The 21,439-nt window shown below is 38.8% G+C and overlaps 2 protein-coding genes across 1 annotated transcript in view; both read right to left on the reverse strand.

Moving 5' to 3' along the window:
- The window catches only part of LOC116900204 (cytochrome P450 2J2-like), a 37,328-nt gene extending 17,016 nt beyond the window's left edge, over positions 1-20,312 (reverse strand). The window contains exons 1-4 of the mRNA XM_032901962.1: positions 20,097-20,312; positions 9,205-9,367; positions 6,514-6,663; positions 5,846-6,006 (exon numbers count right to left, since the gene is read on the reverse strand). Of these exons, the coding sequence (XP_032757853.1) occupies positions 5,846-6,006; positions 6,514-6,663; positions 9,205-9,367; positions 20,097-20,312 (690 nt within the window). The remainder of the gene's footprint in view (positions 1-5,845; positions 6,007-6,513; positions 6,664-9,204; positions 9,368-20,096) is intronic.
- LOC116900171 (cytochrome P450 2J3) overlaps positions 1-21,439 on the reverse strand; it is a 326,660-nt gene that overhangs the window by 196,272 nt on the left and 108,949 nt on the right.

The raw sequence follows: 21,439 nt of genomic DNA on the forward strand, positions 1-21,439 counted from the left end.
GGCCACAATGTCTAAGAGTTCTATGATATACTCTAGAAACTAATTCTATGTATATATAATGCTATAGCCATAATAATAATTATTTAACGTTGATGGTAAGAAAGCAAGGAGATAACTCGGCAATAAAGAGCACTGCCTGCTGTTTCAAAGGACTTAAATTTGATCCCCAGCACCAAAGTTGTGACTCAAAACCACTTGTATCTTTAGGGTCCCTTTCTGGTCTGGACTTCTAGGCACCTACAGACACAGCAAGTAGAAACATACATAAAGGCACATCTCATTCTCAAAATATAGTAAGCCTTAAATTTTTAACTGATGGAAAAATAAGAATATTTCAAAAAAAAAAGAAGAAACTAAGTCAATTCAGCTTCACTAAGCCAGCAGTGAAGCAGCATCACACTGAGAAGAGGAACAAAAGCAATGCCCATAACAAGGACACAGGGAAGACTGCATTTCATAACAAATGGCTGAACTAATGAGAGATATGAAGGAATACATTGTGATTAACACTTAACAAGCAAACCTGTATTTGCAATAGAGGATTTATCAAAGAATAAACAATAATCCAACCAACCAGAAAACAGCAGTTAGTGGAGACTGCTAAACAATAATCTTAAATGTCAATGACTCTAGCACACCAAAAGCAAAACATAAATGGGATGAAGAAACCCACACAAGCCTTATATTGTGTCAAAAAAACCAAATCTTACTGACAAGGACAAGGATGTCCACAGACTGAGAGATATGGAGGGAAAATACACAATCCACAAAAAAAAATTAAAATCACCCATTCCTGGTATCTGATACAGTCATTTTCAAATCCAAAGTATTTGTATGTGACTTTTAAAAAGACACAGAATATTAATAAAGATAACATTGAGTGAAGCATGACAATTGTCACTAAATATAATTCAAATTAAATTCAGGGCTACAAATATTATAGAATGAACAATAATGAAGTCCTGAAATAGTAAATAATGATTATTTCAGTTAGCTGCTCTCATTTCTTGATAGTCCCTCCACAATAAAAATCAAACGAAAAGAGTGATATTACATTGTATGTCAATGGTCTTAAGAGATACCTAGATGGTATTACTTCCAACAGAAACATAAAGGTAGAACCTTCTTAAAATGGAGTGCATTTTACCCCACAAATTATGCGTGATCTGATACAAAATAATCAAAGTTATCTATGGATTGATCAAGGGCAGTAGCTATAGACATGCTACAGAGACCTCAAGCACTATATACTATGCACTATAGTCAACTAAGGAATACTGAGAATGAGAGAAACAGTCTTACCCCAGGAAAGAGCTTACCAATTGGTTATATAACACCAAATGATCATCTTTGAAAAATATACATGAAAGCAAATATAATACAGACTGAGAAGCTTGTACTATGTATTTAGAAACATTTATATTTGTACATATACATATGAAAAATAATTAGTAAATAATTGGGACTGGGAATTTAAAAAAGAACAAGGTGGGTGTCTGATATAATTATTTATAATCTGAAAAGTATAATGATCTTTATAAATCATATAAAAAAAGTCCAAATGATTGGATATGTTTACTTGAATACTGGCAGTAGAATACGTATGGATTTTTAACACCATAAACCTAGGACACCTCAAATATCTAACCACAGAGAAAGTGATTGATTTAGAAAAAACACTGCATACAAAAAAGGAATTGTAAAGTAAGTTGATGAGGTGGAAAATACACTCAGAATGATACTATGAGGGAGGACAGAGAGGCTTAGTAGGAGCCTGTCAGAAGCTGGATTTGACATCACAGGGTATACCAAGGCAGGCAGTGAATTGGAGTATGGTGTTGCCCATTGAGCTTGTTGCTATTAGCAACTGGTGGGGACTCCTGTTATCAGTGTCAGGACAAGTGATTTACAGGTTCATCACTACTGACAGAACAAAACCTAACTCTTTGGAGCTGGCAAAAATGCCAAGTGAAAAACTGAACTCTTTTAACTCTTATGTACATACCTATAGACAGACAGATAGACATCTGGTGGACAGGGCAGATACCCAATAGCCATACTTTATTTCTTCTCTCTGGCAATTTAGACAACATTTTCTTTTTAATAATTACCTCATACATACAATGGTACACCAAAAGGGAGTTACAGATGAATGCCAGTAGTAAGTCCAATGCAGTCTTTCATTCTATAAGCTCATTGCAAGTTCAAAGCAAATAGTTTCACATGACTTGCTTTTATCATAGTACATACATGTGGCTCCAGCCTTGGACCTGACTTTTGAATGTTTTTCCTTGATTACAAATCAATCTCAAGTCTATTTTTTGTCTTAGTATAGTTTATGAAGCTCACTGTATTGCTTATTATGGAGTCCTTATTTGCTATTCTATGAAGAGGGTGACATTTTTTTTTTTTTTTTTTTTTTTATTATTAACTTGAGTATTTTATATACATTTTGAGTGTTATTCCCTTCCTGCTTCCGGCAAACATCCCCCCCCCTTCCTTATGGGTGTTCCTCCCAACCCTCCCCCCATTGCTGCCCCTCTCCCAACAGTCTAGTTCACTAGGGGTTCAGTCTAGCAGGACCCAGGGCTTCCTTCCACTGGTGCTCTTACTAGATATTCATTGCAACCCACGAGGTCAGAGTCCAGGGTCAGTCCATGTATAGTCTTGGGTAGTGGCTTAGTCCCTGGAAACTCTGTTGGTTGGCATTGCTGTACATATGGGGGTCTCGAGCTCCTTCAAGCTCTTCCAGTTCTTTCTCTGATTCCATCAACAGGGTCCTGTTCTCAGTTCAGTGGTTTCTGCTGGCATACGCTTCTGTATTTGTTGTATTCTGGCTGTGTCTCTCATGAGCGTATCTGCATTCACATTTTGATCATCCGTCTTGAGTTTTCATTGGTTCTAGGCATCTAGGGTAATTCAAGCATTTGGGCTAATAGCCACTTATCAATGAGTACATACCATGTATGTCTTCTGTGATTGGGTTAGCTCACCAGGATGATAGTTTCCAGTTCCAACCATTTGCCCATTAATTTCACTAAAAGTCATTGTTTTTGATAGCTGAGTAATATTCCATTGTGTAGATGTACCACATTTTCTGTATCCATTCCTCTGTTGAAGGGCATCTGGGTTCTTTTCCAGCTTCTGGCTATTATAAATAAGGCTACATGGCGAACATAGTGGAGCACGTGGTCTTTTTTATATGTTGGGGCATCTTTTTTTGGTATATGCCCAAGAGAGGTATAGCTGGATCCTCAGGCAGTTCAATGTCCAATTTTTCTGAGGAACCCAGGACAGATTTCCAGAATGGTTGTAGCAGTCTGCAACCCCACCAACAATGGAGGAGTGTTCGAGGGGTGACATTCTTGATTCTAACTTTATTGCATCTTTCTGACAAAATGACTTAAACCATCTCCTTAAACTTTCCTAATAAAATTACTTGAATCAAATCAGTTTTTCTGTAAAGTCATCAATTCAACTTAGCAGCATTAATGAAAGATCATCTTCATGTTGACCTGCTATAAATTTGCCCAATAGGCTGGGCTGATGCCCCAGAATCATTAGACTATATAATAGGGCAACTGGAAGGCATGTCAACAGCAAGAGGCTATCCTGGCGTGAAATCTCTGAGCCTATGCATTTCCAGAGTTCACCTATTGTAGCCAGGCAAAATGGTAGGCTACCTCCTGTAAGATCACTTGCTTGTCTTAGACTTTCATAGATGGCTTCTGTAAGGAGCCAATGCTCTTCAAGAATAATATTACTTCTTTCATTAACTTTTTATTGATTCTTTGTGAATTTCCCATTATGTACTCCAATCCCACCCATCTCCCCAACCCTTATATTCATTGTCTGCTATTACAAAAGAAAATAACATGAGATAGAATAAAAATGGAGGCTGTAGGTGTCACTGCACTTACCCCCTTCATCCAGACTTTTTAATTGAAATGTTCATTGCAATGAAACTTTGGTCTGATTGAAGCTTCAGGCTTTGCTATACTATCTATATTAAAGCCTCAAAGGAGCTATACCACATTGGCTCTGAAGAACTAGCCTTTTATTGTGCTCCTACAGATAATACATGGAATAGATGTTGGAGTGTGTTACCTTAAGTCCCTGAATCTGTCACCGGAATGTATGAGATGTGGTTAGTCTACTAGCTCTCCCATGCCCCCACCACCAGGGTGAGGTCTCCAGCACTGCTTTAGGTAGCTCACCCAATGCTTCAGCCAATAATGGGCATAACCTGTTGTTCTGCTCTTCTGTCCTGTGGCCTGAACACCCACATATCCTCTACTAGGGCCAGGTCTACTGTGCTTCCCAGGCAAAGTGCAGAGCCCACTATAACAATCATATTTGTTGAAAAAAAAGAAATAGAAAAAGACAAAGAAAAAGTGAGAATAGCACTCTGAGTGAGGAAACACAAACTCAGAAAGATATATATGAAATGTACTCATTTATAAGTATTTATTAACCATGAAATACATGATAACCATGTATAATCCATAGACCCAAAGAAGCTAAGTAATCAGTATTGCACAAGGGATGATGCTTGAATTTCACTCAGAAGGGGAAATAAAATTGACATCAGAGATGGATCAAGGGAAGGAACTGGGTGGGAGAGATGAAGAGGGGAACAGGTATAGGAATCAGGTCTGGGGAGGGACAGTAGAGGGCTGTGGCAGAGAATAGAAATCAGTGAAAGGGTATCTCTGGGGCTAGCTGCAGACCGAGGGCAACAGAGGTTCTCTGAATTCTATGTGGTAATCCTAACCAAGATAGCAGGGGAATAAGAAGCTTATGTGGCCACTATCTGTAGCCAGACAATCAGGCAGTCTTTTCAGTGGAAGGAAGAGTACACCAAACCATATGCACAACCTTTGACTCAAAATTTGTCTTGCTTATAAGATATTCAGGGATAAAGATGGAGTAGAGATTGAGGGGAAGGCCAACCAATGACTGGTCCAACTTAAGACCCACCCAATGGGAGAAAGCCAACCCATGACACTCGTAATGATGCACTGCTATGCTTGCAGACAAGAACTTAGCATAACTGTTCTCTGAAAGATTTCATCCAGCAGATAATGAGAAGAGGTGTAGTGACCACAGCCAAACACTAAGCAGAACTCAGAGTCTTGTGAAAGAATGAGGTCTAGGATTGAGGGACAGCACAGGTTAATGACATCACAAGAAGACCCACAGAGTCAACTCATTTGGCCCCTGTTGGTGCTCACAGAGACTGAACCACCAACTAAAGGGCATTCAGGGTTGGACCTAGAGTCCCTAAACATTTGAAGTAGATGTGCAGCTTGGCCTTCTTGTGAATCCCCTAACAATTGGAACATAGCCTATCTCTGATTATGCTTCCTGTTTTTGGATCTTCTCTTGACTGGACTGCCTTGTTGGGCCTCAGTGGGAGATAATGTGATTAGTCCTAGTACAACTAGATATGCTAAGAAGAGTTGGTACATGTAGGGGACTTCTCCTTCTCAGAGAAGGGGAGAGGGTAAAGGAAGGATTGGATTGTGAGGGTGGGAATGGGAGGGAGAGAGGGGGCTGCAATGTGGATGTAAAATAAATAAATTATAAACACTAATGGAAAATAGAAAGTAAAACTTTCACCTTTATGTATATATCATTATAGATGCTAAAATATTCATATAAATTCTAGAAATGATTTAGATATGCTAAATTTATATATTATAAATAGGTTTTGTATCAAATTAAACTTTCAAGATATAATATTAGCTTCAACAAGTCCCCTAACAAAAAGGTAAACCTATCTGTTTTTGAGTCAGTTGCAATGCAATATTCTTTCAAAAATATGCAAAGGCAGTGGACTTACCACTGATGTCATTGATGCCTCAGAACATATGACCTCTTCTGTTAACTTCAGCAGCTCTTGAAACTGACTGTCATCATACTCAAAGCGCTCCCCAAAGGTGATGGAGCAAATGATATTGGAAACTGCACTGTAGATCCTGAAGTGAGGGTCAAATGGCTGTCCTGGAGATGGAGAGAGGGGAGCATTGAGTCTAAGAAAGATATTGAAAGGTATTGATTCTTTGCCCCTCTTTCTCTGTGTGTTTGTGTTTGTGTGTGTGTGTGTGTGTGTGTGTGTGTGTGTGTCCCTCTTCCTTTCTGTCTCCTTTTTGCTGTTCTTTCTCTTTTTCTTCTCTTTTTATTTTATGAGGTTTCTACTCGTTGTGTCATAAAATATGCACAATAGAGCATAATGTGGAAATCTCTGTTCACAGCCCCTTACATGGAAGCTGCTATGATTAATGTACATTGACAATATGTAGGAAGTCAAATAGATAATCAGGATTTCACTTCAGTAATTTGTTTAATGGTCCATTTGTGTGCATTATGAGGCAGGGGCATGATTATTTGTTCACTGTTCCATCCTCAGTGCCTATCATGCTGCAGGCCAAGGACAACATTTACATAATAAAAAGGTACTCAATGAATTAAATAACCAGAACTACCTGCACCACCCTGTGAAATGCCCACCTTTCTCTTCTCCTATGACCTCCACAAGATGGTGGGCCTCTTCCTGTATGCGTTGCTCTAAGCTCTTCTTCCCTAATCCAAAATTCTTGAGCATTGTCAGTGCAAATCTTCTTTGCTCCTTCCATTTCTGGACATTAGAAAAAAAAATTCCTGGGGAAAAAAAGAGAGACTCAGCATCATGATATTTTGACTATAGCTTTAAAATACCTGAAACATCGAACTAGATCCATGTACAGATGAAATGAAAGGCAAATACGAAAATTCGCAGATTTAGAAATATCTATTGTCTAAAGAGAATCCCAATGCAAGTGGCTAAAATGTTCTGGCGACTTGCATCAGAACATAATTTAGTAAGTACTTCTCATGTATCATATAATTTTTGGCTGGCAGAAACTCTATAGGTTTATTACCAAGTAAGAAAATGTCCATTTCTCTTGGTAAAACACTGAGACACCATAATAAATTGCAAAGTAAACTTAGAAAGAGAAGAAATTGATTGGCATCCAGGGATTCAAATTCAAGTTTCCTTGGTTATAGAGCTACTGTGATTAGTAGACATTTGAGTATATTTATAACAATAAGAATTAGGAATGCACTATTGAAAAAGGCAAGGCATACCTTTATGAAGCAGCTAGAAAGGCAATAATGGAGAGGAAGAGAGAGAGAGAGATGAGAGAGAGAGAGAGAGAGAGAGATGAGAGATGAGAGATGAGAGATGAGAGATGAGGGGGTAAATACTGGTGTGCTCAACATTCATCCTGTCTCAGGGTACATATAACACCATGCTCATGACCATTTCTTTCCTTTCAGAAGAATGTTCAACTATTTCACCATAGATCCTGGCTTTTTACTTATGTTTCTTTTCACCAACTCTGTCATTTATTTCTTGAAATACTCCTTTTTATTCTTGATCCTTCAGTTGTATAATTTCTTCTCTATACTTTGGCAGATACTTTCCATAATTTCATTATTTTGTTTTTTCCATCAAATCCTGAAATATGGGAGTTCTATGAGACTAAGCATGAAACTTTCCTTTTACAGTATATTTCAGGACATCTAATGAATGTCTATAATTTAAATAACCTCTTTGAATAGTAACTGTAGTTTTGTCCTAGAAGGTACACATTCTGAGTCAGGCATGTGACTCTAAACATTCCAGTTACAGGAATGTAGATTAAGCATATGTAGGACAGAAGTCAATGTTATGTTCCTGACAATAGCAAATCGAAGGCAATAGCATGAATCATGGTTTCTCCTGCCATTGTTCCTTCTTTATCACCCACAGGTCTGACAGCACACCATTTTCACTTTAGTACATAACAAAATGTCAGGACCTTTTTTTTTTTTTTTTATTAATTTTCTTATTACATTCAGTGTTAGTTTCCAGGCAAACATCCCCTTCCTCCCCCCCTCCTGGGTGTTCCCTCAAAATGTTCACTGGGGGGGATGGCTTCTCTTGAATAACTTCAGTCCATGAGGTTTTAATGCCACTACTTCAGTCTAACCTGTTGTCATTCTTTTGGTCAACTTGAGTGTTCGAATGCTTTCTTTTATACTTACAATGATAGTATCTTTGCTGTCATGCCTGTGTTCGCTACCCAGCATCCTGAATGAACCTTAAAATGTAGAGTCTGATCTTCTTCTCTACCCACACCACTCAAAAGCTACTCTTATTGTTAAAATGAAAATTAAGAGCTGGGTTCTATCCTGCCAATCTCAACAGCTCTATATCCACTTAAATATGACCTTTAGATACTATATGTCACACGAGAATGTTTTTCTTTACCTTTCTTGCTCACCATTAATCACTTATGAGAATAAGTGTGTTTATCACAGCAGATAATGTAGCCAATGGTATTCAATTTATGGTTGACTGTTTCAAGAAGAAACAAGGAAATGGATAAAGTGAAACCTTTGTAGGTTAATATATTTCATGTCTGTTTTCAACGCTCAAATACATAACTCGATTTAATGATCTTTTTGTGCACTCATGCCAGTCTATTCTATTTGGAAGGATCGAGATCCCCATGTGGATGATGCAGTCTAAAAAGAAGAGAAGTCAGAGCACATGTGTCTTGCTGTCCAAGTTGCTGTTGTTACTTCTTATCCATGGCTCTAAGTCTGCAGGACATGTGGTTTCTCCAAGTCTCTCTTAGAGGGAGATACTCTCAGTCCTCTGACTGTCACTTTCATTTAGGGAATGTGGTAAAACAGCTGACTTTAAAGGTAACATTTCCTGTCCTTGGATCCCTTTCTCCTAACTGGGCTGCTTTGTCTAGCTTCAATAACTGAAGTCATGTCTAGTTTATTACAACTTGATATGCCAAGGCTGTTTGATATCCATGGAGGCCTTACCCTTTTCGAGGAGAAGTGAATAGGGTGCGAAGAAAATAATATAAACCACATTTCATGAAGGATTTGATTTATTGGGATTTTGTAAAATTACAGACATAGAGGTATCTTTAACATATCAAAACCATACCATATATTGTACCAGAAACCTAATATTATCTGTAGGTTTTTCTCTTTTGAAAATTCATAAATGTGTAATGAACCTTGATCCTATAATTTTCCCATTCCCTCTCTCCAGCTCACCTTGAATCTTTCCCACATGAATCCAATTTTCCAGCCAAATTCATGTCTTACTTTTAACAACCCACTGAATTCAATATTGTTCCCAATTGAACTTACCATTATCTTTAAAGACATGGTACCTGCTAGGTACAATGGGACGTTTTAAAAAGTTTTGTTCATTGTCGATGAGAGCTTCTTTGATTAAGGGCAGTCCAGTTATGACCACTAATGAGATGTTGCCAAAATCAAGGCTAATTAGGTTTCCATATTTCTTCACAAACTGAAAAACATTTTAATAATCACAGGTGAGTGTTGCTTTGTCATAGTATCAAGGAGAGACAGACATGTGTGCCCAGAAGAATTTGTATTTAGGGTTTTGTATGTTAGTGTGAATAGAGGAGTGTTTCTTGGCCTATGGATGTATTTCTAAAAATGATTTTGCCTCTTGTTGACTTAACCCAATTTTTAAAAATGAAATATACTCTGTAGAAAATATGAATGATAAAGGTGAGTAGGACTTGAGTGCTATTCTACCTTGTCTTCCTAAAAGAAGGAACAAGGATGTTCGTGTCAAAAAAATTATTCAGATTTCTATTTGGACCATTCTTTTTTTTTTTTTAACTTTTTTTTTTATTAACTTGAGTATTTCTTATATACATTTCTGTATTCCCTTCCCGGTTTCCGGGAAACATCCCTCCCCCTCCCTTCCTTATGGGTGTTCTCCTCCCAAATGCCCTCCCCCCAACAGTCTAGTTCACTGGGGGTTCAGTCTTAACAGGACCCAGGGCTTCCCCTTCCACTGGTGCTCTTACTAGGATATTCATTGCTACCTATGAGGTCAGAGTCCAGGGTCAGTCCATGTATAGTCTTTAGGTAGTGGCTTAGTCCCTGGAAGGTCTGGTTTTTGGCAAAATGGGGTCTCGAGCCCCTTCAAGCTCTTCCAGTTCTTTCTCTGATTCCTTCAACAGGGTCCATTCTCAGTTCAGTGGTTTGCTGCTGGCATTCGCCTCTGTATTTGCTGTATTCTGGCTGTGTCTCTCAGATCTACATCCGACTCCTGGTCTGCACTTCTTGCTTCATCCATCTTGTCTAATTGGGTGGCTGTGTATGTATGGGCCACATGTGGGGCAGGCTCTGAATGGGTGTTCCTTTCAGTCTCTCTGTTTTAATTTTGCCTCTCTTTGGACCATTCTAAAGTCTAGCAATGGCAGAAACATTTAATGTGGCAAGGGCTGAGGAAGTCTGTGCATGTTTTGTACAGCTTTCATGGACTTCCCACAAAACCAAATGCCTGTTTATCTAAAGAATAATGCTGTCTACTCATATCCATATATAAATATTTCATATCATATGGACATATATCATATGTCCGTATATAAATAATGAGAATAACACTGAGGGGAGTATGCACACCTTCGTTAGAAAAAGGAACAATTTTGTAATAGGAATATTCCAGTAATTTCTGCCCTCATGTCCATACTACCAAATTTCTAATCAGTTTAAAATTTGAACTTTCTTCTTAAACATTTATTCATGCATTCACGATTAAGAACTAGTTGGAGTAGAGACTGAAAGAATGACCATTCAGAGCCTGCCCCACATGTGGCCCATATATATCTAGCCACCAAAACTAGATAAGATTGATGAAGCAAAGAAGTGCATGCTGACAGGAGCCTGATATATCCATCCCCTGAGAGTCACAGCCAGAGCATGTCAAATACAGAGGCGAATGCTAGCAACAAACCATTGAACTGAGAAAAGGACCCTTGTTAGCGAAATTAGAGAAAGGATTGAAAGAGCCGAAGGGGTTTGCAACACCATAAGAGAAACAATGCCAACCAACCAGAACTCCCAGGGACTAAACCATTACCCAAAGACTATTCATGGACTGACCCATGGCTCCAACTGTATATGTAGCAGAGGATGGTCTTGGTGGGCACCAATGGAAGGAGAAACCCTTGGTCCTGCCAAGGTTGGACCCCTAGTGTAGGAGAATGTTGGGAAAGTGGAAAGGGGGGGTGGATGGGGAGGAGAACACCCTTATAGAAGGAGGGGACAGGGATGGGATGGGGGCTTATGTCTGGGAAACTGAGAAAGGGAAAAACATTTGGAATGTAAATAAAAAATACCCAATAAAAGAAAAAAAAGAACTGGGTGAGCAACAATGTTTCCCTAGACTAAATCATGAAGGCAAAAATGTTTTAAAGAAAGCAAAATCTCTAACTTTGTCTCTAGTGAAAACAGAGAAATAGTCCTCAGAGAGTTAAAACTGTCTCTGTACAAGTCTGATGTAGCAACCATAGAGAACTTTAGTAAAATATATCATATCAGCATAGGAAAGGGAATAGTCTTTGTTTAACCAATAGTTCAGTGATTCTCAACGTTTCTAATGAAGTGCATTTTGATGCACTTTATCATATTGGGGGGCCCTTCAACCACAAAATTATTTTGTTGTTATAACTATAATTTCGCTACTGCTATAAATTGTAATATAATTATCTAGTATGAAAGTCATTTGATATGTGATACCAAAGAAGTCATAACCTACAAAATGAGAAACATTATATTAGTAGATATGGGAAATGAAATAAAATGTGCAGACTGGGAGTGGAGACATCTCTGTAGATCTGGAATGATGCAAGTACAAAGTGTTGAAAATCATCCACACAGGATCCTGTGAGGGAAAATGAGAGCAGCACCAAATGAAGCATTTTGTTTCGTTCCAACTACCTACCGCGTCTCTAAAAAATGGATGAGCTCTGTGTTCAAAGGCTCAGGGATACAAATACATGCTGAGTCAGTACAAAAAAAAATCCACTGACTCAGCAAGAGAGCCATACTTCCAGAGTGTATGATTTGCAATTTTCTTACTTCTTTATAGCCATTCTACTGTAGTCAAGATATTCCTCATCATTGTGAGAAGACATGTAAGTTGTAGGTGAAGTAATGAAGCCAATGCCAGCTTTTTCCTACAGGAAAGAATTTTCCAGGCCTTACATTAGATTTGAAGAGAAATCCATGAATATTGAGTTGTCCATAGGACATTGGAGTTCAGTGAAATATAGAGTGTGAGGAGCTGTCGTGAAGTCTTTGAGAGAGAACTAGAGTGTTTGTGAAGTTTACAATGTGCAGTGAAAGTGGGTGAACCATAGCATTGGTTCTTCTACCTTTGTGCTAAAGAGCCGAACTATTTAGACCCTACCTTTGCCTTTCGTTCACCTACAACAGTGGTGTCTTGTGTAACTGCAACAGTGGTATTAAACAGAAGAGTTCAACTCCTTCAGGTATCTTTGGGCCTCTATGCCATGCCCATCTTTATGAATTGATACTTGAACACTGGGCAGCCTGAGCTCACGTGAACAGTGCCAAAACATATATAATGATGTTGTAACATATCAGAATCTTACACTCGCATAAAAGACAGAGGTGAGACTCTGCCTTCCTTTGGTTCTTTATCCATGGTCCTTAGTGAATTCAGCCAGTATGCCCTGTCTTTTTTTTTAAAGAGATATCAGTAGTGAGTGCATAAAATCCTAGTAATGGTCTAATATTATTTGTGAATGGCCAATGAAGAGATTCAAGAAACAACCGAAATTTGGTTTAAGCTAACTGACTCACACTGGCAATTTGTAGAATCCAAATTTTGTTCTCGAATTTGAGAAGGATCCAGAGGCTAAGTACTGAGGTGAATGACTTTTTCCACTTCTATCAACTTGATTGAGATACCAGTAGCAGTTCTGTTTGCAATAGTGCCATGTAGAACAAATGGCCCAGTTGATGTCTCAAATATGCCGTAAGGTAGGGCCTGTTTTTTTTTTCCATGCACCATTAGTCAAATAAAAATAATTTCAAAAGAGGACAAAAAGAGCATAGGCCATGTTATCAGAGATTGCTCTTCCATAGGATGTGAGCTTCCACATTTTCAGCACTCACATAGATGTTCAAACTGTCTGTGACTCCGATTCCAGGGGACCCAACACCCTTTTCCAGCCTCTGTCTGAACCAGGCATGCATGTAGTACATAGACATGCATTCAGGCAAAATATTCATATCCATATGTGTGTATTCAAAAAAGAACTTTCAGAGTCTCTGTTGCTAGGATTGAATTTTTTTATTTTTATGCATCATTATTTGTGTGTGTGTGTATGTGCATTAGTATAAGGGCCAGAATTCATCCCCAAGAACCTTTTGGGGGAACCATACACTTTTTAAAAAAAAATCAGTTTCTTTTATTGGCCTGAAAAAGCTAGTAAGCACTGGAGATGTACTTATCTGCTTCTTCCTAGTCCAGAGATTACAAAAGCAAGGTATTACACTGGGCTTTTTGAAATTCAGTTCTAGGGTCAATTATGTATACAATCATATCAACAGTGAATTGTGATATTGTGAATTCTTCCTTTTTAATTTGTATCCTCTCTGATCTCCTTTTGTTTTCTTATTGCTCTAGCTAGAACTTCAAGTACTATATTCAAGAACTTTATTCAAGTACTATATTCAAGAACCTCAAATGCTAATAGATAGGGAGAGAGTGGACAGCCTTGTTTGTGATTTTAGTGGAATTTTGTCAAGTTCCTCTCCATTGAATCTGATGTTGGCTACTGGTTTGATGTGTATTGCTTTTATTGTGTTTAGGTATGCGACTTGAATTCTTGATCTCTCCAAGAGTTTTAACATGAAGGGGTGTTTCGATTTTTGACAAAGGCTTTTTAAGAATCTAATGATGGAAGAAAATATCTTCCTCTGTGAGGTAACCCAGAGCCAAAACGACATGCATATGCCAGGTACTCACTGATAAATGGATATTAGTCAAAAAATACAGAATAGCTAAGATTCACTCCTTCAGACACCATGAAGTTAAATAAGAGTGTGAACTGGGGAAGAACTCTTCAAGGGGGCATTGGAAGGGGGCCAACATTTAGGATATAAATTTATAAGATAATTAATGAATTAAAAATTAATGAATAAAATAAAAACATAAAATTTGATTCTGGAAACTGAACTCAGATCTTCCTGTCTGTATGGTGAGGATCACCCCAAAAATCAGTGCCACATTCTAAAACGTCTGGTGAGATTAACAGTAAGAACTTCACAATCCAATGCATATCAAAATCCAGATCTTATCACAACATCTTTCAGTTTTTTGATGAAGGAAAGTCAGTAAACTCATGAAAGAAGTAGGAGAAGGTTGGGCTCCTGGATAACATAGCTTCTCATGAAAAGCGAGGTAGAAGGAAGACTGCCGAGTATCCTTACACTGAGCACCTCACTGCTATCATTTGCTAAGGAAGAGAATTTATAAGAAAAGAATAATAAATGAGTATGAAGTACAGCTAGGCATTGCCTTGAGATTTATTGACTAATTTTATACTTATTCTAATAAAATGCTCCAGTATTTTCAACAGTATGTGCAGACATTTAGTACAGATTTAGAATAATATCTTGAGGGTAACCCAGCACTTTACGATTGGAACTGAGGCATGTATCACAGGACAGAGTTAATGCCTGGTACTGTAACAAGACCACAAAAGCATGACTGGGATGTCCTAGGCCCTAGGAGTAAAGAAGATAGTGTTGTGTTGCCATGCTGTCAAACTCCTAAACCTTTATGCTTATTATCTATAAATTTATATTGTTCTCACATTTGGTCAGACAAGCTACTATTTGCATTGGATAGTGGTTAATTCAGAAATTCATACACAGCCAAATTGTCACATATAAATAGCTGTGACTTCTCAGCGTTGAAAGAACTATCTATATTAATATCTCTCCATTTAAGACTGAGAAAACATTGTGTAAGGCTAGGTGGAGACAAAAGTCCTGGATAATAAAGGGAAGAACTCTGAAATATTTACTTCTGCTCAAGATTTGGCTGCGGCACCCATCAATTTATAGCACCTGTAATTACTATATAAGACCTTCTGAGGATGAAGCATTTCATTCTAGTATGTAGTTAGAGAAATAGCTCAGCCATTAAAGGTGTCAGTTTACACTGTTAAACCAGATAATTTCCTCAAATTTTAGTGTGATCAAGCAAGGTGCCCCTGAGACCCCTTCCTTAGGTAATGATTTTAAGAAAATTGAGAGAGGGATAACCAATCTCATTTGGGATTGTGGAGGTTGATAGGTTGCCCATACCCCAGCCTATGTCCTGCACTTATAGGCAGCATTAATTGGACTTGGTAGGTTATTAATGTTAAAAATAAAGAGGAGACATGTAGGGGCTACAATACAGAGTTGAAAGATGTAATGGTGGATGGATATGGCAAAATAGATTAAATAAATATATGAAAGTTTCAAAGTATAAGAAAATACTATAATAGAAATATGGACTCTTTCCCAAACATGCTACAGATGCCATTACTTGGTGAAGATATGAAGAAATTCTTTTTCTGTTCTAACCTGAGTGATGGAGATGAAAAAGTACTATATAACCAGAATCTTATTAAGAAATTATTTCCTTTTTATCCTTCTCTAGATAGTATCAGTTCTACAAATATGGCAGGTATATTATGCCTTCCGTGTCATAGATCATCAGAATATTTGTCTTGACAATTCCCTTCCCCCTAGCAGAACACATACAGATGTAACTAGTGGAGGACTAGAGCTGTAAGGCAAAGCAAGTAGATTTCTCAAGTAAGCTTGAGGTACAAGGTAGGCTTTGCGTCTTGGGTATTCAGCCTCCAGATCATAACTACAATTATGCGAGGGGAAATGTAATCTTGTTAACACCATTATATTAAGGGTACTTTGTAACAACTAACTAGTAATACATGCAAATATACAATTTATATACCACTTCAGACTATTAGATTTTGGTCTTAGTTAAAGCATGTTCCAGGGCTGAAGCGTTAGCCCCATGGTTAAAAGAGCTCCCTGCTCTTACAAGGGACTAGAGTGTGGTTCCTAGCAACCATGTTGTTTGGCTCAAAACTGCTTGTAATTTCAATTCCAGAGATCCAACTGTGCCCACTCTGGCACCTATAGGTACATGCTCACACAAACATACCAACACACAAAAACACAAACCTCCCCAACACCCCCCGAGAGAGAGAGAGAGAGAGAGAGAGAGAGAGAGAGAGAGAGAGAGAGAGAGAGAGAGAGAGAGAGAGTTTTAAAAATTAAGAAAAAGCATTCTAATAATAATTCAGTAAGTTGTACTACAGTAATGTGAGACACTGTGAGGTGGAGGGGAAGTACAGTTCCCACACACTGAACAAGAAGGCCAGCTTCTTCATTGTCACTGTTTTTAACTCTTGCCAGCTCCTCCATTTATAATGACTTATACTTTCACTCTACTAGATAATTGTTAAGCATTACTTTTAAGGGCAGCCCAATTTAGGCCATCATTCTCCCAGAGACTATCTACAGAGTCTCACACACAGTGTGATCTGATCTGATGGCAAAATTATTGAACAGATTCTTCATGTGGTGATCTTACATTATGCTAGTCCTGGTAGGTACTTCATAAACGTTGTTCACTAAATAAGTACATAAGAAAACAGCCTCTAATTATGCCATGAAGTTGTAAGCAGGAAGGGAAGAGATTAAATGTTGAATCAAATCACATTGGATTCAGGACCTTTTTTTGCCATTAGGCTGGTAAACAACATTGGAAAGACAGATCCCCATTTTCCTAGGCAAGTGTGCTCAGTGGTAACTAGAAATGCTAGCAGATTAAAGCCCACATGTGTGCCTGTCATGAAGCCTGAAAGAAAAGGGGCGTGCAAACAAGAGTGAAGGCCACCAGATGTTGAGGATTGCTTACTAGTGGCAAAAGTCCAAACACTCATCAAAGATCTGTGCCATTTTACTTCACTTGTTTATACCCAAAGACCACAAAATGTAACCTTATATAAAGTACAAAATGAATGAATGAAATACAACTCAACTAGGAAGAAGAGCCCAGTCTCAGTTTCATCATGAACCATGGTTGTGACACCAGGCATTTCACCTAAGCCCTGTGGTCATATCTAAGCAACACATGATAGATATAGGTCAATAATTTTAAGAAACTAGGAACCAAGTAAAATAATTTCTTAATCATGCTAATTAGAGCAACAGTGGACAGAGGGTAAATACCAACCAGAGTTTGTAGTCTTTGGTCAAAATCCATGACACATGCCGACCAACAGGACAACATTCATGCCTTCTTGCCTGTCCTGTATGTCTTTTGTTGAACACCATAAAACAATGTGGATTTCACAAGGCTTCAATGGGTTGCAGTAGTGGAGATCATAGGTAGAGTCCTGTCACCCACTGCCTTGGTATCACATCTGGGCTGAGTGTCTGAGTAGAACTCTGAGCTCCACAGCTGAATTGTGAAAAGATAGTCTGCAAAGAGCCTGGGATGGGACTATGGTCTCTCCCCTTCTCCTATTGTAGCAAAAGTGCCTCTCCCTCACAGAAAAGACAAAGAAAAGCAGCTCTAATTTTTATGTTCCTATAGTGAAGTGTGACCCCTAATTTGATGAAGCTCTATAGGTTACAGTTATCCTCAGTCTCCCCACATTATGCTGATGAGACTTTCAGGGGAATTCCTATAAGAGTGGGCCCACGCACTGAGAACACCAAGATTCACTCTTTTGCCTCTTTATAACTAAATTTACTTTGGATATCTACTCAAAAATATTCAGATCCCCCACAGGCTGCCTCTGGAAGTAAAATTACTCATCTTTAAACAGGAACATGTCCAGCCTTTAGAGATGACACACTTTGGAATTCAGGATAATCAAAGATCATTAAGCAACTGCCATAATTTTTTTTTCAAACATTGACATGCCTTGGCAAAAAAAATGAAAGTTACATAGAGGAAGCAAAGGGAAATTTGAAGTTAGGAAGTTGAGGTTATCTAAATGGAGATATTTACTTAAGAGCACAACAGAGAAGCAACTTGAGAATAACAGTGGTCCATGAAAAGGTGAGAAACAGGTTCAGCCTCTACAGCACAGAAAATGTAGGTAGCCATCAGCAAGACTCAACACTATATATAACACAGTTTACCTCATTGTCCAGCTGGCATCCAAAACAAGAAAGAGATTGTGGAGATGAGAAAATACTTAAAGAGTTATAGAATTTTCCTAGTGGGACAAAATACAAACCTGCCAAGAAGAACTCAACAGCATCAAGCCACAAGCTTTACTAAGCAAAATCACCACAATCAATAGAGAAACTAAAACCAGAAAATTCTTGAAAGCAGGCAAAAACAATACAAAACTAGAACAAGGTAGGATACTGTGTAAAAGCTTTAAGTGAAGCATTTCATCTACGTAGTTTCCTATAATCAGGGGAAGACACTGTGGCATTGGAGGGGAAATACATTCTAAATTGAGGCAAAGCTAAGAAGTTTCCTTGCTATAGTCTCCTCTGAAGGAATGGAGAAAGGAAGTGCTTAAGGTCAGAAAGGAAACTGTGACCTTGAAGGGTCAGAAAAAAAGACAGAGCAATGGGAAGATGGGTGAAGGCCAAAGGCCTCATATTCTTCTGCCTTCCATTTCCAGATACACAGAGCACTGAAGAACAGCTTAGTGTCTGATGTGGTTCTCAGCATGTGTGGAGACACCTGAGAATGCTATAACATAGAGGGGAGACAGGGGTCCTCTATGCTTGTGGCTACTGTGTTTTAATCAAAAATACTGTTAGTAAGTCTCGTAAGCTACACGTGCCTATTGCATAGCACAGAGAAGCTGTGGAGTGGATGATAAAGGAGGTGTAAGGAAAGAATGAAAGTCAGTAAAAATGTGACTACTAAGAAAGTGTCCAAGACACACACAGAGAAGGGATAGAGGAGAATAAAGAAGGATAAATGCTAACATAAATAAAAATAAAAATTTGTATATATCAATAATTCTACAAAATATTCTGCTCTTCCAGCCAGTGGTAAGATATAGGGATATTAAATAATAGATTAACATGTAGGAATAATCATTTAACATCATTGCTCAAGCATATTCTGTCTAGGTAAAGGTAGCAGGAAATTACTACAGATAAAAAGCAACATTACATTACAAAGAAAGATGATCTTTGCACCAAAACCACCAAACAACTCCTACTACCTATTGATCTCAAATAAATACACACACACACACACACACACACACACACTGAACAATGGAGTGAAGGAGTGCTGGGGGCAAACTCCCAGTGGAGTTGCCGTCTTCGGTGTACATTTCCCTGTAGTTGATAAAGTCAGTATATACAGTCAGCAAGGACATAGAATAAACAAATATCAATAAGAGAGAGCTGATACTACAGAAAATTCTGGTCAAGAGAACAGTTTGTGTTTATGCTTCGTGCTTGAGTGTTTGATAAACTCAGAAAATGAGCAATGAGAACTTGCTTACACATTGGTTAAAGTAACAGTGCTTATTTATCAAGATGAACCATCAACTCTCGCATCAACCTTGACATCTGTTTAGCAGTTGTTCAAATCACCGCAGTAGGGCTCTGCAAATAAATCATGAAACCTATTATCATGGATCTAATGTACTGTAACGTTATCAGTGAACAGTAAAATCTCCAATAACAAGTACAAACATTGAATAATTACCTATAAAGATTTGTAAAAGTAAAGTTTTTCCAATAGATGTCATTCTTGTCATTTTGTAAGATGACTCTGCAGTCCACCTGTTTATAACTTTTTTTTTCCTATTCTTTTTTTTGGAGCTGGGGACCAAACCCAGGGCCTTGCACTTGCTAGGCAAGCGCTCTACCACTGAGCCAAATCCCCAACCCCTTGTAACTTTTTTTTTAATAAAATAGATATCTGCATTATGGAAAAAAATCTTGCAAAGTATGTTGTCAGACCATAATGGAATAAAAAGGGAAATGGTTCATTCAAGGATAATAAAGTCAACTTTTTGGCAGCGAGACATGTCTCTTAAATGGAGTCCCTGATTAGAAGCTGGCTAAATTAACAGGCAAGAAGCATCAGTCTGCAGCCATAGCCTCCTGCAGATGTGTCTACAGTTCTGGAATGTGTCACGGCACAAGACACCCTTTCCCTTTCTTACCTGCTGGATCCTCAAATGCAGATGTGATATATCTAAATCAAACTGGAACAAGTTACCCACAAATGGAAGGCGCCAGGGCCCTGGAGGGTAGTTGTTGGGGCGCCTGTTTTTGAGGTAGTCAGCCAAGAGCAGGAAGGTGAGAAGAGTGAGCAACAGAGTCCAGAAATTGATTGCTGACCATATTTTAGCCAACAGGGAGCCCACAGTGGCGAGCATAGTGAGAGTCTGAGCTGGACCAGTCCCCTGGTAATACTGACTGCCCTCTGCTAAATTCCACCCTGTTCCTTGCTAACCAAGTCTGTCAATCTGTGTCTTTCCAGAACATCTCTATTCTGCCATGTTCATTTTATGCCCATTGGTTCCACCCCCGTGCTGTGCCCTGCCTCTGTCCTCAGCACTTAGTCATACTGGAGTCATAAACAGTGTCCTCTGTTCCTCTTTACCTTTACCCAAACTACTCTGTGCTCTGCCCTACTAAGTCTTGTCATGGTGTGCTCTGCTCTTCCTCTTACCCCAAATCATACCAATGTGTAGTTACTCTGTTCCCTACCACTAGGTCTCAGATATTTTGTTCTCAGAAACTCACACCTAACGTGGTTTAAAAGGACTGGGTAAATGTTCAGAATTATGGTCCTGCTGTAGACACGGGCTCTGGTGATTTCTATGGTTAGTGCTGCATCTGGAGTCACGCAGATGTGACTGCCCTATGCTGGCAACAGAGGCCATGTTGATATTTGTGGGCTGTCCTCCTGGCAAGTGCCATATTGGGGTATATGATGCTGCTGCAGCCCAGGGCCATGTTGATGTCCATGCCCCTAGTTACTAGTGAAGGGCAAATGGATGTCCCTGCTCTATGCTGCCTGCTGACTACATGTTGGTGTCCACAGTCTGGGATGCTACCAAAGGTCATATTGATATCTATGGCCTATGTTGCTTGAATACCATATTTTTTCCACATCCTATGCTGCTGGGAGTGGCTAGGATTGTGCCTGTGCTATGGTAGAGGGCTGTGTTAATGTCCATAGTCTGTACTGGCACCTACTGACACCAGAGTCCATGGGGATGTCTGTGGTCCGTATTGTTACTTGAAACCATGCAGAAGTCTATGTCCATACTTCAACTGACTGCAAAGGGCAAGAAAGTTAAGAGATAATTACACACTCATGGTTGAAAAAGAGAAACATAGAAGGCTGCTGTGACAACCCCTGCACTACCTACTCTCAAAAGAAGGGAATATTGTAGATTGGAATCCATAAAGAGAACGCTTCAAAAAGTTGATAGACATGGTGAAGTGTGGCTTTCCCCAATTGTTGTATTCTGGTGTGTGTATGTATGGGGGGACT

Source organism: Rattus rattus, chromosome 1 (genome assembly GCF_011064425.1).
Source record: "Rattus rattus isolate New Zealand chromosome 1, Rrattus_CSIRO_v1, whole genome shotgun sequence".
Taxonomy (NCBI): domain Eukaryota; kingdom Metazoa; phylum Chordata; class Mammalia; order Rodentia; family Muridae; genus Rattus; species Rattus rattus.